The 13,250-nt window shown below is 35.4% G+C and overlaps 1 protein-coding gene across 2 annotated transcripts; it reads left to right on the top strand.

Moving 5' to 3' along the window:
- Positions 1–3,721: 3,721 nt before the first annotated feature.
- Positions 3,722–8,797, top strand: LOC122305538 (sulfate transporter 2.1). Of its 2 annotated transcripts, none has more exons than XM_043118136.1 (12): positions 3,722–4,148; positions 4,249–4,297; positions 4,431–4,638; positions 4,757–4,931; positions 5,058–5,123; positions 5,230–5,460; positions 5,550–5,676; positions 5,911–6,197; positions 7,535–7,728; positions 7,878–7,969; positions 8,097–8,173; positions 8,303–8,797. In XM_043118136.1, the coding sequence occupies exons 1-12, from the start codon at positions 3,822–3,824 to the stop codon at positions 8,453–8,455; spliced, it is 1,986 nt and encodes a 661-aa protein (XP_042974070.1). In that variant the 5' UTR covers positions 3,722–3,821; the 3' UTR covers positions 8,456–8,797. The 2 variants fall into 2 exon arrangements, with proteins under 2 accessions (XP_042974070.1, XP_042974069.1); XM_043118135.1 differs by having other exon boundaries at positions 7,520–7,728.
- Positions 8,798–13,250: the final 4,453 nt, after the last annotated feature.

Genomic DNA, 13,250 nt, shown 5'->3' with positions numbered 1-13,250 from the left:
ATTCTAAATTTAGACATACTTTCAGTGCTATCAAGTCAAAAAGAAAATAACTTGTCAAAAGAAAAAACAAAACGATAATTGCAGGAATCTTCATAGCACTTTCATGATGCCAATCAAAAGAAAAAAAAAAATTTGATAAAAGAAGAAGAAAATCCACAATTGGAGGAATCCGGAGGGCATTCCCAACCCTCAACTCTATAAAAGGAAGAATCAATGAACAAAGAAGGCATAACGAAACATATCAATAACCAAGAGCGAATTATAAAGAGAGAGAATCATAGAGAAACTCCACCCTTATTTACCTCATGTATTCCTATTTGTTTGAACACAAATTGAAACCTCAAGTGATGTATTCAAAAAAAACTTAAGATTGTAAATAATCTTTCAATTTTTAATAAAGTTATATTTCAAAGTATGTTTATTGTTTATCCGCATTACATATTATATTTATTGTTTACCTACTTTACATATTATGTTCCAAATTAAGTATGTGTTTTTCTGTATTGTTATCTTTTCTATGTATTCTCTCCAAACATGAAGCTATCATTAAGTTTTTTCATATTTATCATAAATTCCTTTTTTATGGTTAAGTTGGGAATTTATGATTTCTTTTAAATCTATTTGTGTTGGAGAATTTTGCACGTATTTTTTCATGTTTTCAAACCTGGCTACATAACATGGATTACTTATGTGAGACTCAGTTTTTATTCATTTTAGTTTAAGGTTCTTATCTCTTCTTGGAGGTTCTGACTCTAAATGTCTCGTTTCTACATCACTTAAACCTACTTTGATTATACTTCTTTGATCTTTAAATTAGATGACATATATCTTCGTTGATCAAAACTAGTCCTAACATATCCATAAAGTTATTGTTGAATAAAGTCTAAATTAGAGCTTTCATTTTGCATTTTTTGTGGGGTGTTTTCATTTTCTAAAAATCATTCCTTAGGCAAATTAATGTATTTCCAAATGATTATTCTTGGTACTTTGATATTTGCATCATTTGTGTTTGTTTGGATTAAAAGAGTTTTATCTTTTGGGCTAATGCATTAATATTTAAACTTATTTTTTTGCACTTGTACTATTTTCTATATATTAATGCTAAAGGTTGACTTCCTTCTAGCATTTCATATCCTGATATTTTAATATTTAGAGTTAGAGCTTTCAAGATATGGGGATCTTGTAGACTTAGAGAAATATGGAAACCAAAAGTGAATTGATCCGTGGTGAAGACTTGATTCTACCATACCCAGATTATACTATAGATGTATATATATATTAGAAATATCTTAATGATCACAAATTAAAAAAGATCTTACAAAAATAAACTTATAAATTGATATGACTTGATTTTGTTAGTTAGATTGTAAAATTACTTTTATTGTAGGATCTCTTTATGGTTCACTAGTACTTATCTATATATATTCATCCGATCCATAAAAATAAAATCATTTTCCCGGTGTTGTAGGTCGCAGCAAATATCAATCTTTGTTGTAGTATTTGCATGATGAAGGATCATGAAAAAGGGTACTAGCCATGGCCTATAACCTTTCCCAAACTTCCTTAATGCTAATTATATATGAAGAGTTATATATCTCTGTAAACTCTCATGTATCTAATAATAAGCCACGCAGACAGCTTGAGGCTAAGTTCTTTTTAGTGAGCACCATACGTTGCAAATTAAGTGGAAGATTTTTCTTCAAGAAGAGTTCAGATTTGTGATTATAGTTGTAACTTATGAGATCTTCAAACCAGATCATGGAAATAATGCTTAGAAAGTAGTGAAGCTGAAATCAGCTTCGTACCTTAATGCATCAGTATGTGCGCACCATTGCATAGACGCAGACGTACAACTGGTCGCATGTTGTTATTCTTTTAAGCTTTTCTTCTTCTTCTTTGAAAAGAGTTGCGAAAGCTGGAGATATACCTAATTAAATAAGGCATTAAACCTGGGGGAGAAGTCTAAGGGACAATGGTAGTGATTTTGATATATACCTAAAATGACAGCTTAGATACCAGTACTAAGGTGCTGAAAACAGTGAAAAGTGAGCAAACGAAAGGCATGCATCGTGTGTCCCCGCCAATATTGGGAAACTTAGGATCGATCAGGAGGAGTACTACTACTTCCTAAACTAATCGAAAATACATATTGATGTCTCATATCCACCAGGTACAGTTTATATATATATATATCCAAATTAAAGCCCTCTAACTATTAAGGCTATGTTTGGTTATCACCTTAGATTATCTCATTATTATTTACTACCATTTATAAGGCTATATCTCTTAGTACTTTTGGGATCATTAATTATTCAATAACTGGAACTTACCATATATCAGGGATGGAATGTCAAAAATATGAGCCAGGAGCACGGATCATCATGAACATTCATCACAATTACTCTTCAATTGAACTTGAAAAAAATTTTAAAAAAATCTTGAAAAAAATATTAAACCAATCAAACATCTCCTTTAATTTTCTCCGACGTTTATATATATAGAATATTAATTTATTTAAGAACCAGCACGATACCCAATATATAGTCAATATCCAGGAATTATCATCAGTGATCGATGGAATGGTACCGGCACCGGCCAGTACTATAACTTGGTCAACAGCGCGCTTCGCGTACGGAACAATCCGAACAAGGTTGGATACTAGTTACGGTGTGCAAATCTCATCGTTCTTTCCATAAAAGCACTTAAATCTTGTACAAATCATTACTACTGCCCTCTTAGAATATATATATATATATATATATATATATATATATAATACATATAAACAGGCATCGTTACAATACAATGATTATACTTCGGATTAATTGCAATTAGTTAGTAATTATTATGGCGCCCTAATATTGGCGCATATTTGAGGAATCACTACAAAGCTGAAAATCCAGTAGTAATACCGATCATGATATATAACTTCATTATTAGCTAGCTAGCTAGTTGACTTATAAGTAGATCATAGCTAGGCTGGCTGCCATGTTTTATATCGTCCTAATTAACCAAGTTAGCTACAATACATAATTCAAAAAGTACTTTGGCAATCCTAGCATTTTTACCCGATATATGGTTTTCAATATCATTTTATCATCATTTTATTAAGAGTTATGCTATTTTCAAATTGGTGTATAACACAAAACTATTTATTTTAATTATACGCGGCTGACATGCATGCAGGCTTCTGCATGTTCAATAATATATAATATGCCTTGCTAGTATATCAATACACAAACTTACAAGTTTTTTTAGACACTCGATCACCTTATATATCTTTGGTTTTATTAATTTAATGCGTCGGATAACTAAAAAAAAGGTTTTGCAATCTCTCAACATATACGATATCGATCGACACCAAGATCATTATGTGCATCTCAAGATGGTCTACAACTAGCGTACCAACGTATACTTTATACATATTAATTAATGAAAAAATCTAATTGCAAGTATAACTACATACTTATATATATATATATATATATATATATATATATGCATTAATCTAATATGATTGGTTAAAAAAATAAATTTTATTAAAAAAATACTAATTTAAATTTTAAATATAAAAGAATCAATATTAATATGCAGATTAGTACGTGAGTTTGCAAATTAATTTGGGCCGTACGTAATATTTTATTGTATTAAGAAAAACATTCTCCACGATCGATCGCATTTAACCTTTTCTTTGTGTTTATAAGGTTCTGCAATGGTCTAGCTTAGTACTTTTGCCTCAAACTAGTGTGATAATTTTCGTGCATACTTCGCTCTGAGACTGAAACGTACAGCTCTTTCACGTTCCCCCAAACACTTCAAATATGGCTGCTCCAGCCATGGAGACCTTCAGACCGGAGGAAATTCCAGACCTTGAGAAGAGTGGCCAGGCCGAAAGGGCTCAGTGGGTTTTGAATGCACCCGAGCCCCCAGGTGCATGGCGTGAGCTGATTCATTCTGGAAGGGAAACCTTTTTACGGCCTTGTGGAAACAAGTTATTGGCCCTCAAGAATCAGCCCGGACCGGAACAAGTTGTTTTGTTCTTGCAAGGGATATTTCCTATCCTTGTTTGGTGTCGAAGCTACACGGTGAAAAAATTTAAGAATGATTTACTGGCGGGTCTAACTATTGCTAGCCTCTGCATTCCCCAGGTAAACAACATACTACCTGGAGATCATGACCATTAATTAATACAACATGAATAAGAATTAGCTTTTGCGCGCTATTGCATTAACGTGGGTTTCAATGCAGAGTATTGGATATGCAACTTTAGCAAAACTTGATCCTCAATATGGTCTCTGTAAGTGACTTAATTCAACATTGAGTACTAATGATTTGGGTAAATTCTTGCTGACATGATCATATATATATATATATATAAACGTATGGCTTTGTGTTTAACCTATGATTTGGTTGTACGTTGATCCTCCTAGACACAAGTGTGGTACCGCCTCTCATTTATGCTGTAATGGGGACTTCAAGGGAGATAGCTATTGGACCCGTAGCTGTGGTTTCACTGCTTTTGCCCTCAATGATTCAAAAATTACAAGATCCTGTGGCTGATCCAGTTTCCTACACAAAGCTTGTTTTGACAGCAACTTTCTTTGCGGGAATCTTTCAAGCTGCCTTTGGACTTTTCAGGTGAATGTTCTAGTTGTTCAAGTTGACCTAGAGAACATCTGACTCATGGCAAGCTAGCAGCCTTGCACTCTTTAATCATTGGTTTCCTTCGTACTTTTTTCTTTAAAAAAAATTACAGATTAGGATTTCTTGTGGATTTCCTCTCCCATGCTGCTATTGTCGGGTTTGTGGCTGGAGCGGCCATAGTAATTGGTCTTCAACAGCTGAAGGGACTTCTTGGGATCAGTCACTTCACCAACAAGACTGATATAATATCAGTTGGGGAAGCAGTTTGGAGTTCAGTTCATCATCATGTATAGTTGTTTTCCTCTTTTTTCCTTCTTTGTAGTGTTTTGAAAAGCAGATATTCACAAAGCACAATGAGTACGGGAAAGAAATGTCGGAATTTATTCTTATACTTTGTGCTTCCTTTATTTCAGTGGAGTCCTTACAATTTTATCCTTGGGTGCTCATTCCTGATTTTCATCCTATTTACTCGATTTCTGGTTAGTGGCAGTGATAACTTTTAACCCCCTTTTTTTTCACCTATGCTCTAGTTGAAGTCAGTCTCAATCAATTTTCTTGAGTTTCATCCTCATTTAATTTTCTCAGGGTAGAAGGAAAAAGAGACTATTCTGGTTGCCAGCCATTGCCCCTCTCCTATCTGTTATATTATCGACTCTAATTGTTTTTCTGACAAGAGCGGACAAACATGGCATTAAAATTGTGAAACACATCAAAGGAGGCCTCAACCCAAGCTCACTTCATCAGTTACAGCTCGATGGCCCGCAGGTCGGAGAAGTGGCAAAAGCTGGACTGGTTGTCGCCGTTGTTGCACTCACGGTTGGTGATATTTCCAAATAAAATAGTACTGAATGAAAACCTTAATTAATTCCTAATTCCTGATGTTAGTGTCCCAATCTCAACCTCAGGAAGCGATTGCAGTTGGGCGATCTTTCTCGTCAATGAAAGGATACAACCTTGATGGAAACAAAGAAATGGTTGCCATGGGCTTCATGAACGTCATAGGTTCTTTTACTTCTTGCTATGTTGCAACCGGTAATTTTTGTTAATATATAATTATTTTTTTCGTCCAACAAAACCATATTTTAAGTGTTTTGATTTTAGAATTTTAATTACATATTTCCCCTTAATTACTATACCATGCATGCATATTCATCTCATAATTAAATAAGCGCACATGATGATCATCTGCAGGCGCCTTAATTAGACTTTTGTTAATTGAATAATCAATTAATTGATTTATATAATATTATAATTATATATATGCAGGTTCATTCTCACGCACTGCCGTAAATTTCAGTGCTGGTTGTGAAACTTTAGTATCCAATATTGTGATGGCAATTACAGTGATCATATCATTGCAATTATTCACAAAGCTCTTATATTTCACCCCAACAGCAATCCTTGCTTCAATAATTCTTTCTGCTCTTCCGGGACTCATTGATCTCAGTGCAGCTTACAATATTTGGAAGATTGATAAGCTAGATTTCCTTACTTGCATCGCTGCATTCTTCGGTGTGTTGTTTGTATCCGTGGAGATTGGCCTTCTGGTTGCGGTAAGACATCATGTTTTATTTCCAATTACTTTTTGTCCAAAAATGCATGTGTTTAGTCCTCTAATTAGTCTAATGGTAGAAGCCCCCCAAGAAAAATAACAATTGATTGTATAGTATTTATTAACAGCTTATGTTAAAAGAACATGGAGGCCAGTCGGCCGCCTGTGTCAATAAACAATGCCGAGCCCAAAAGAGATCAAAGTGGAAATAAATATTAAACAAAGAATGGGAAGAAAGAATCACAGCCTACGGCATATATAAATATTTCAACTAGTTGCTAGTCCACTAGTAATTAAGTGATTTCTGAACCCTTTTTCTTGGGGCCGGCTATATGAATGCTCGGAGGAGGTAGCTTCACTATTTCCTTTTTGCATCCCTTGTTAATGGAAGGCATTTTTTTCTTTTTCACAAGAAAACAAAAGAAGGCGGTGGTTTATGTAGCTGAAAGTGATCAGAAACTGCACACATATATATTGTTCGTCAACAACCATATGATCACATAACATATTTGGTTGGAAGTCAATTGATTCAAAAAAATGGGTGAATGGTTGTCTAGAACTTAGCAATTCTAATTATAAGTATACCCTACCATTATTCTAATAATTAATGGCCTGCGATACTGCAACAAGATATTAATTATTCGCTGCAATGTGAGAACAGATTCCAGATCTAGAGACACCAAGCATGCATATTGCATGATGGAATGTCATGTGATATTGTAATTGGTGAATTATGACGTGAGACCACCCTTATTTTTGCTGGTGGGTTGGCCCTCGTTCTACTGACACCGAACGAGCACCATGAAAATTAGGACTTGACACCTAAATAGTGATCGACCTCTAATCATATATAATATTGGTGGCGGTCCATTAAGCTTCACCTGTACTACGTATATTGACATGATAGTGCAAGCTAGTTTGTCTCATTTGATTATCCAATCTATTGTGCTTTTTACTAATTAGGACGTTTACTTCATATTATGTCATGTGGATAATATATAATTGCTGCTTTCTGTAGAAAATGGCATCCTAGTCCTTACTTTGGGAGGTTGTTTTCACAATGGCATCCTAGTACTTACTTTCGGAGGTTGTTTTCACATTTTTTTCTGACGTGTGTGGTATTCTTTGGTTTGAAAGAAAAAAAGTAATAAGCTAGGAAAAACCACGCAAATAAATTCCCAAAAAGAGGTTGGAAAATGCTACACATGAAACTCATATAAATAATTAATATATATTGCTGCTGATCATGATCTTGTGATCTCATAATTTTATATAGGATAATTGACTGATGATCATCTGGTGTACTAAGTGATCAAATACAAGGGGGTACTGTTGCAGGTAGGAATATCGTTTGCAAAGATTATTCTCATCTCAATTCGACCAGGTACAGAAACCCTAGGAAGAATTCCAGGAACTGATGTGTTCTGCGACATCAATCAATATCCCATGGCTTCAAAGACTCCTGGGGTCGTAATAATCCGTGTCAAGTCCGCCGTGCTTTGTTTTGCAAATGCTAATATCATTAAAGAAAGGTACGTACATATATTCTAATTGACACAATATACAAATTAATATATATATATATATATGTATATATATATGCACGCCACAAAATTAAGTTCAAAACTTCTCATCTAGATCGATCAATAACTATATGGTACCCATGTTATGTTTGTTCAAGCATTATGAAATGGGTTACTGAAGATCAAGCGGAGGATACAAAAGCAAATGTAAAAGGTCCTAATTATAAACTCGTTATTCTGGACACATCCGGTAAGTGTTACTGGCTACCATATATTAATCATGATTACAAATTACATAAATAACATGGCCGTCATACTAATATGGAAGGCTCTTATTTTGAGATTGTTATTTTCTTTTCCGTGTTTTGTGATGGTAGGCCTAATGGACATCGACACATCAGGCATTGCTAGTCTGCAGGAGTTGCATAAGAATCTCACTTCACATGGAATAGAGGTACAGCACTGATGACTCGTCTTTTATTATGTTACTTGAACTACTGGTGGAGGAGATATATATGGCAATTAATTTTGAATTTTCGAATTTTTTTTTAACTGTCTCCCTCTCTCTCTCTCATCTCTACAGTTAGCCATTGCCAATCCAAGGTGGCAAGTCATTCACAAGCTAAGGTTAGCAAACTTTGTGGGCAAGATTGGAGGAAGGGTCTACTTGACTGTTGGAGAAGCTATGGATAACGCAGCAGCTCCTGATGCAGAAAGGGCTACTATTCAAGCGTGAATGACTGATCTGTCAAGAGAACGGAATTGGAAAAATAATATATTACTAAAGTCATGTTACTTTTGTTGAGTAATTTCTCTAGCTAGCTTGCATGTGTGGCCGAGTCCCATATAACTTGTACTGTATAAAAAAAATGGGACGAATATCAATAATGAGACGATGGCTTTTATCTCCTCCTTTCTATTAGTGACAAACGAGAGGGAGGGATGGGGAAAAAAATGTTCAAATGTTCGTGAATTTGTTGTTGCTGAGTTTTCTGTGATGGAGATATGTAATGATCATGTACGTGTAAAATACTAAAACTTGTGTTTGGAAATATTAATGATCATGTGTGACATAAAAGTGTGCCCTTATGCTATATTGATGCGTAATTTCGTTCGGATCTGTTCATTGATCTGAAACAACGATGCATGTAGGTCGTGAAATTGACTGATCACGAACGGTTCCATCCACTACCAAGATGTCAACTCTATGTTTAGCGGACGCGACAGAACTGGCACTGCAAATCATTTCATCCATCGATGCTGCTTTAATTGGTTTGTTCTTATCCATGCATGTATCAATTCGTGCTCCAAAGTATATACAATAACAAAAGTACACTTTACCAACGCCTACCAAATAAGCTCAAATATAATGGCATGGCATGCGAATGAGTCAAGGCAGGCAAAGTAGGGACAAAATGTTGCGGGGAATACAGAAGTTAGAGAGAGAGAGAGAGAGAGAGAGAGAGAGAGAGAGAGAGTGCAGATCTAAATGAATGGAAACGAAAAATTAGCTCGTTCTTTGAATAGGTTGTCATGTTGCCACGGTGGTCATTAGTGGCATACATATTAATCATGGCTAGGTGATCATCTTTACAAACGTACAAATGACAAAACACTTGTTACAATGTTTTGGAACGAAGACAATAATACGAGTACTCAAAACCACTTCCGGAATTAATGGTGGACCATGAAACAGAGATATTATTTAAGCTTCAGTCTTCTACATTCAACATGATGATCATATGCAAAGAAAGTTAATTAATGAAGTAGTGCTACTTTTTCTTTAAAAGTGAAACATCCATCGATCTGATCAGAATGCGTCTAAATTCATTGTATATTTTGAAACCTATTTTCCCTTTAATTAGTGCTAATTAGTGGCAGGTGAACCTACCCATATGGAGGGAAGTTCATGCGTAAAAGACAATTCTCCACTTCATCGATCATTTGTTCCCTTAATTTTGTGCCAAAGCCTCTAATTCCACTTTCTATATATATAGGCCTGCTACACCCACAGATAAATTGGTGGCCACAGGCAAAATGTTTTTTTTTTTTTTTTTGTTGCTTTTCTTTCATAGATTTTTTTTTAAATCCACAATATTATTTAAAAGTACTTTTTTAATTATTAAGTGAAAAAAATAGTATAGATGGCCACTAATCACTACAACAAAAAACTTTTTTTGGGATGAAATTACTTTGGGACGAATTGGAAATCGTCCCAAAAAGTGGGATTTTGATTTCGTTTCAAAATGACGACGGTTATGCCAGACCGTTCGAACGCGTTCGAACGGTATTCTTAGGGACGAAAATTTTTGTCCCAAATAAGTTAACCGTTCGACCGTTAATGATTAACCTTTCGAACGTTTAATTTTTACCATTTGAACGTAATATTGGCGCGATAGGCAAAATTATTTTGAAGGGAAACAGATAAACCGTTCGAATGGTTAATATTAACCGTTCGAATGATGCATATTCACCGTTCAAACGTTATTTGAATCGGTCAAACGGTGACAGGGTTTTAATTTTTTAAGTTTTTTGCCAAATTATATTTAGATTAACTAGTAATTATAAAAAATTGGTTAATTAAATAACATGAATAATCTAAATTAAGAATTAGTTTAGAAAATATAAAACAATACTATTTCATATAACTTAAATACTGAATTTACAAAACACAAAATATTGTCCATACAAAAAACAGGAAATAAATAAATAAAATATATCATAAAGTAATTAAGACCCCAAGTCTTTGCACACTTCCTCGACTGCAGTTATACGTTCCTCTATTTGTGTCAGTCGAGTACTGATGGTGACCTGAGTCGCAGACATGGCAGCAAACTCTGTACGAAGCTTAGACACAGCAGAATGGATCTCCATACGCACTGCATCGATCACTGCTGATATCTGCTCGCTGATCGCTGCACGCACTATGTCAGCCATCTCCTCACGAGTAACACTGTGGACTGATGCCTCGGCCCGTGTAGATGTCTCTGCAGCTGCAGCTGAGACTCCATGATCTCCCGACTGTGCATCTCTGTGAGGATCAACTAGTTCTGGAACATGTGCACGAAAACGCAGTCTCGAGTGTCCCGTGCTGCGTGAGAGGGTGGTGTTGTTTATCGGTCCCATCGGCTCCCGTTTACGCTCAGCAACATCTGGCACAACACCAGCATATAGTAGATATCGGGTGATCAGGACTCCGAATGGTAGTATATCCATCGAAATGTATCGAGATTCTGATCGAATCCTATCGAATATATACCCCACCAAGTCGATAGGAATGCCATGAGCGACCCGTATCATAAATTTCGTCCGATCAATGCCAACTTCTGTCTTGTGCTGCCGAGGGTCAATGTTATTGGCAATTATCAAATTTAATATCTTAAAGAAAGAAGATAAATCTGCCTGTTTGATGCTCTTCGTCCCGTCATACGGTGGAGCATCTGGACCGACAACCAAATCCCTCACCTCGTGATCGGCAAGGGTATCGACCTCATCAGTATAAACTGATGTCTCCTCCTCAACTGTCTCTGCCTCAACTGAAGGATCAGACTCTCTAGGCACCACATTCGGATATGCATCTGGCAGCCTAGGAATACCGAGATGCTCAGCAAGTCCATCTCGTGAAAATACAATGGGTACTCCTCGGACAGTGATACTGTAGGCCCCAGAATCATCTGCGCTGGCACTGCCGAGTTCTCTATAGAACTCAACAACAATGTCAATGTAGGAGACTGGCTCCCATGCTTCCTCCCGTTCATCCAAGATAGGTCCCCAACCACGATCACTGAATATTGAGGGCAATGAATGACCCTCCCAGAGAAGACTCTGGAAATCAAAAACCTTCACTGGTCGCTCCAGTGAAACTGTCCTCTCCCGAACTGGACCACTACTACTCTCACCAAGATTGCGTCGCTTACGTGCCGGTCTAGAAGTAGACATTATAATCAACCTGAAATTTATAATTACAAACTAGATATATAACATTAACAAGAAAAATACAATAAAGAACTATTTACAGTAGTTTGAAACAAACAGCAATTTAATAATATTTGATATTCTGAACAACATTATCAACAATAAATATATTTCTCAATATCAATATTAATAATATAAATATAATATTAAAAACCGTTCGAACGATTACTGTAACGGTCGAACGGTTACAGACAAACCGTTCGACCGTTAAGTTATATCGTTCAAACGCTACACATAGCGTTCGAACGATCTTCGTGTCGATCGAGATTCCAGGCCGAGTCGACTCAGCCATTGAAATCCATGGAATCCTTCGATTCCCTGGATTTTACACCAAAATAAATGCAATAGAAACCTAAATAAACGTTCCTAACATGGATTTATGCAAATCTACCGATTATTTTGATGTATAAATCGGTTTACCCTAACTTAAACAATTAATCTATCAAAAACCTAAATCTAAACGGTAAAATGCTTTAAACAACTTCTGTCTTGGCTTGCATCGCATGTGGGTGCTCTTACACGAACTTATGCACCTTTGGCAACAAGTTCATGGAAGAAAGTCCCCCAAGATGTTAAGGACCTTATCAAGAAGCGTTGTTTGGTAATGTTTAATAAATGAAATTTAATTGGACTTATAATTTTATTTTACTTTAAAGTTAGAATATTATAAATGATAATATTTTTGTCCAAACTTTTTTCTGTAAGGATGATTTCGAATTAAATTTTGGTCGGAGAGAGGAGCATAAAACTGTTGAAGAGCTTATGAGTAATACATTCCGCAAGTATAAGGCGAGGTGTCATGAGCATTATAATAAGTTTGAGAATAGTGAAGAAGCACGCCAACATCCTTTTCAAGATGTGCAACCTTCTGATTGGGAAAAACTTTGTGACATGTTTGAAGATCCATCATATAAGGTATAATTAATTTAATTATTTTAGTCCTATTTTTAATTTCGCTTTCTAATATTTTCAATTCTTATGCAGGAGCGAAGTTCTATAAACAAAACAAATAGATCAAAATTGAAGATTACTCATCATGCAGACTCAAGATCTTTCTACCGCCTCTCTAAAAAATTGGTATTGTTATTCTTTCATTTGTATATAATTAACTGAATATATCAATCATAATGACTTTATATCTTAACAAATCTTTATTATAGCAAGATTCAGATGCCAATTATGATCTGACAAAATTATATGCTGCATCACATACTAATCGTAATGGAGAGTGGAGTCATCCTGATGTCCGTGAAAATTATGTAAGTATTATAATTTGTTTTAAATAAATATATTTGAATATTTATGATGATATTAACTCTTTATCTTATGTGTAGGATAAAATGGTTGCCCTGCGTGCTGAATCTGCGTCAAATCAAAATTCCTCAAATACAGATGTTGAGATTTTTACACAAGTTCTGGGTGAATGTTCAGGATATTTGAGGGGTTTGGGTCGCTGTGTAAAACCTTCTCCCTCTTCCTCTTCTTCCGGGTCTACCTCTATAGCTCAAGAGAATGCGAATCGTAGAATTGAAGAATTGGTTGCAAAACAACAAGAG

The sequence above is a fragment of the Carya illinoinensis genome, chromosome 3 (genome assembly GCF_018687715.1).
Source record: "Carya illinoinensis cultivar Pawnee chromosome 3, C.illinoinensisPawnee_v1, whole genome shotgun sequence".
Lineage (NCBI taxonomy): Eukaryota > Viridiplantae > Streptophyta > Magnoliopsida > Fagales > Juglandaceae > Carya > Carya illinoinensis.
Note: the sequence above shows the minus strand (reverse complement) of the source record. Positions and strands in the feature narration are given on the sequence as shown.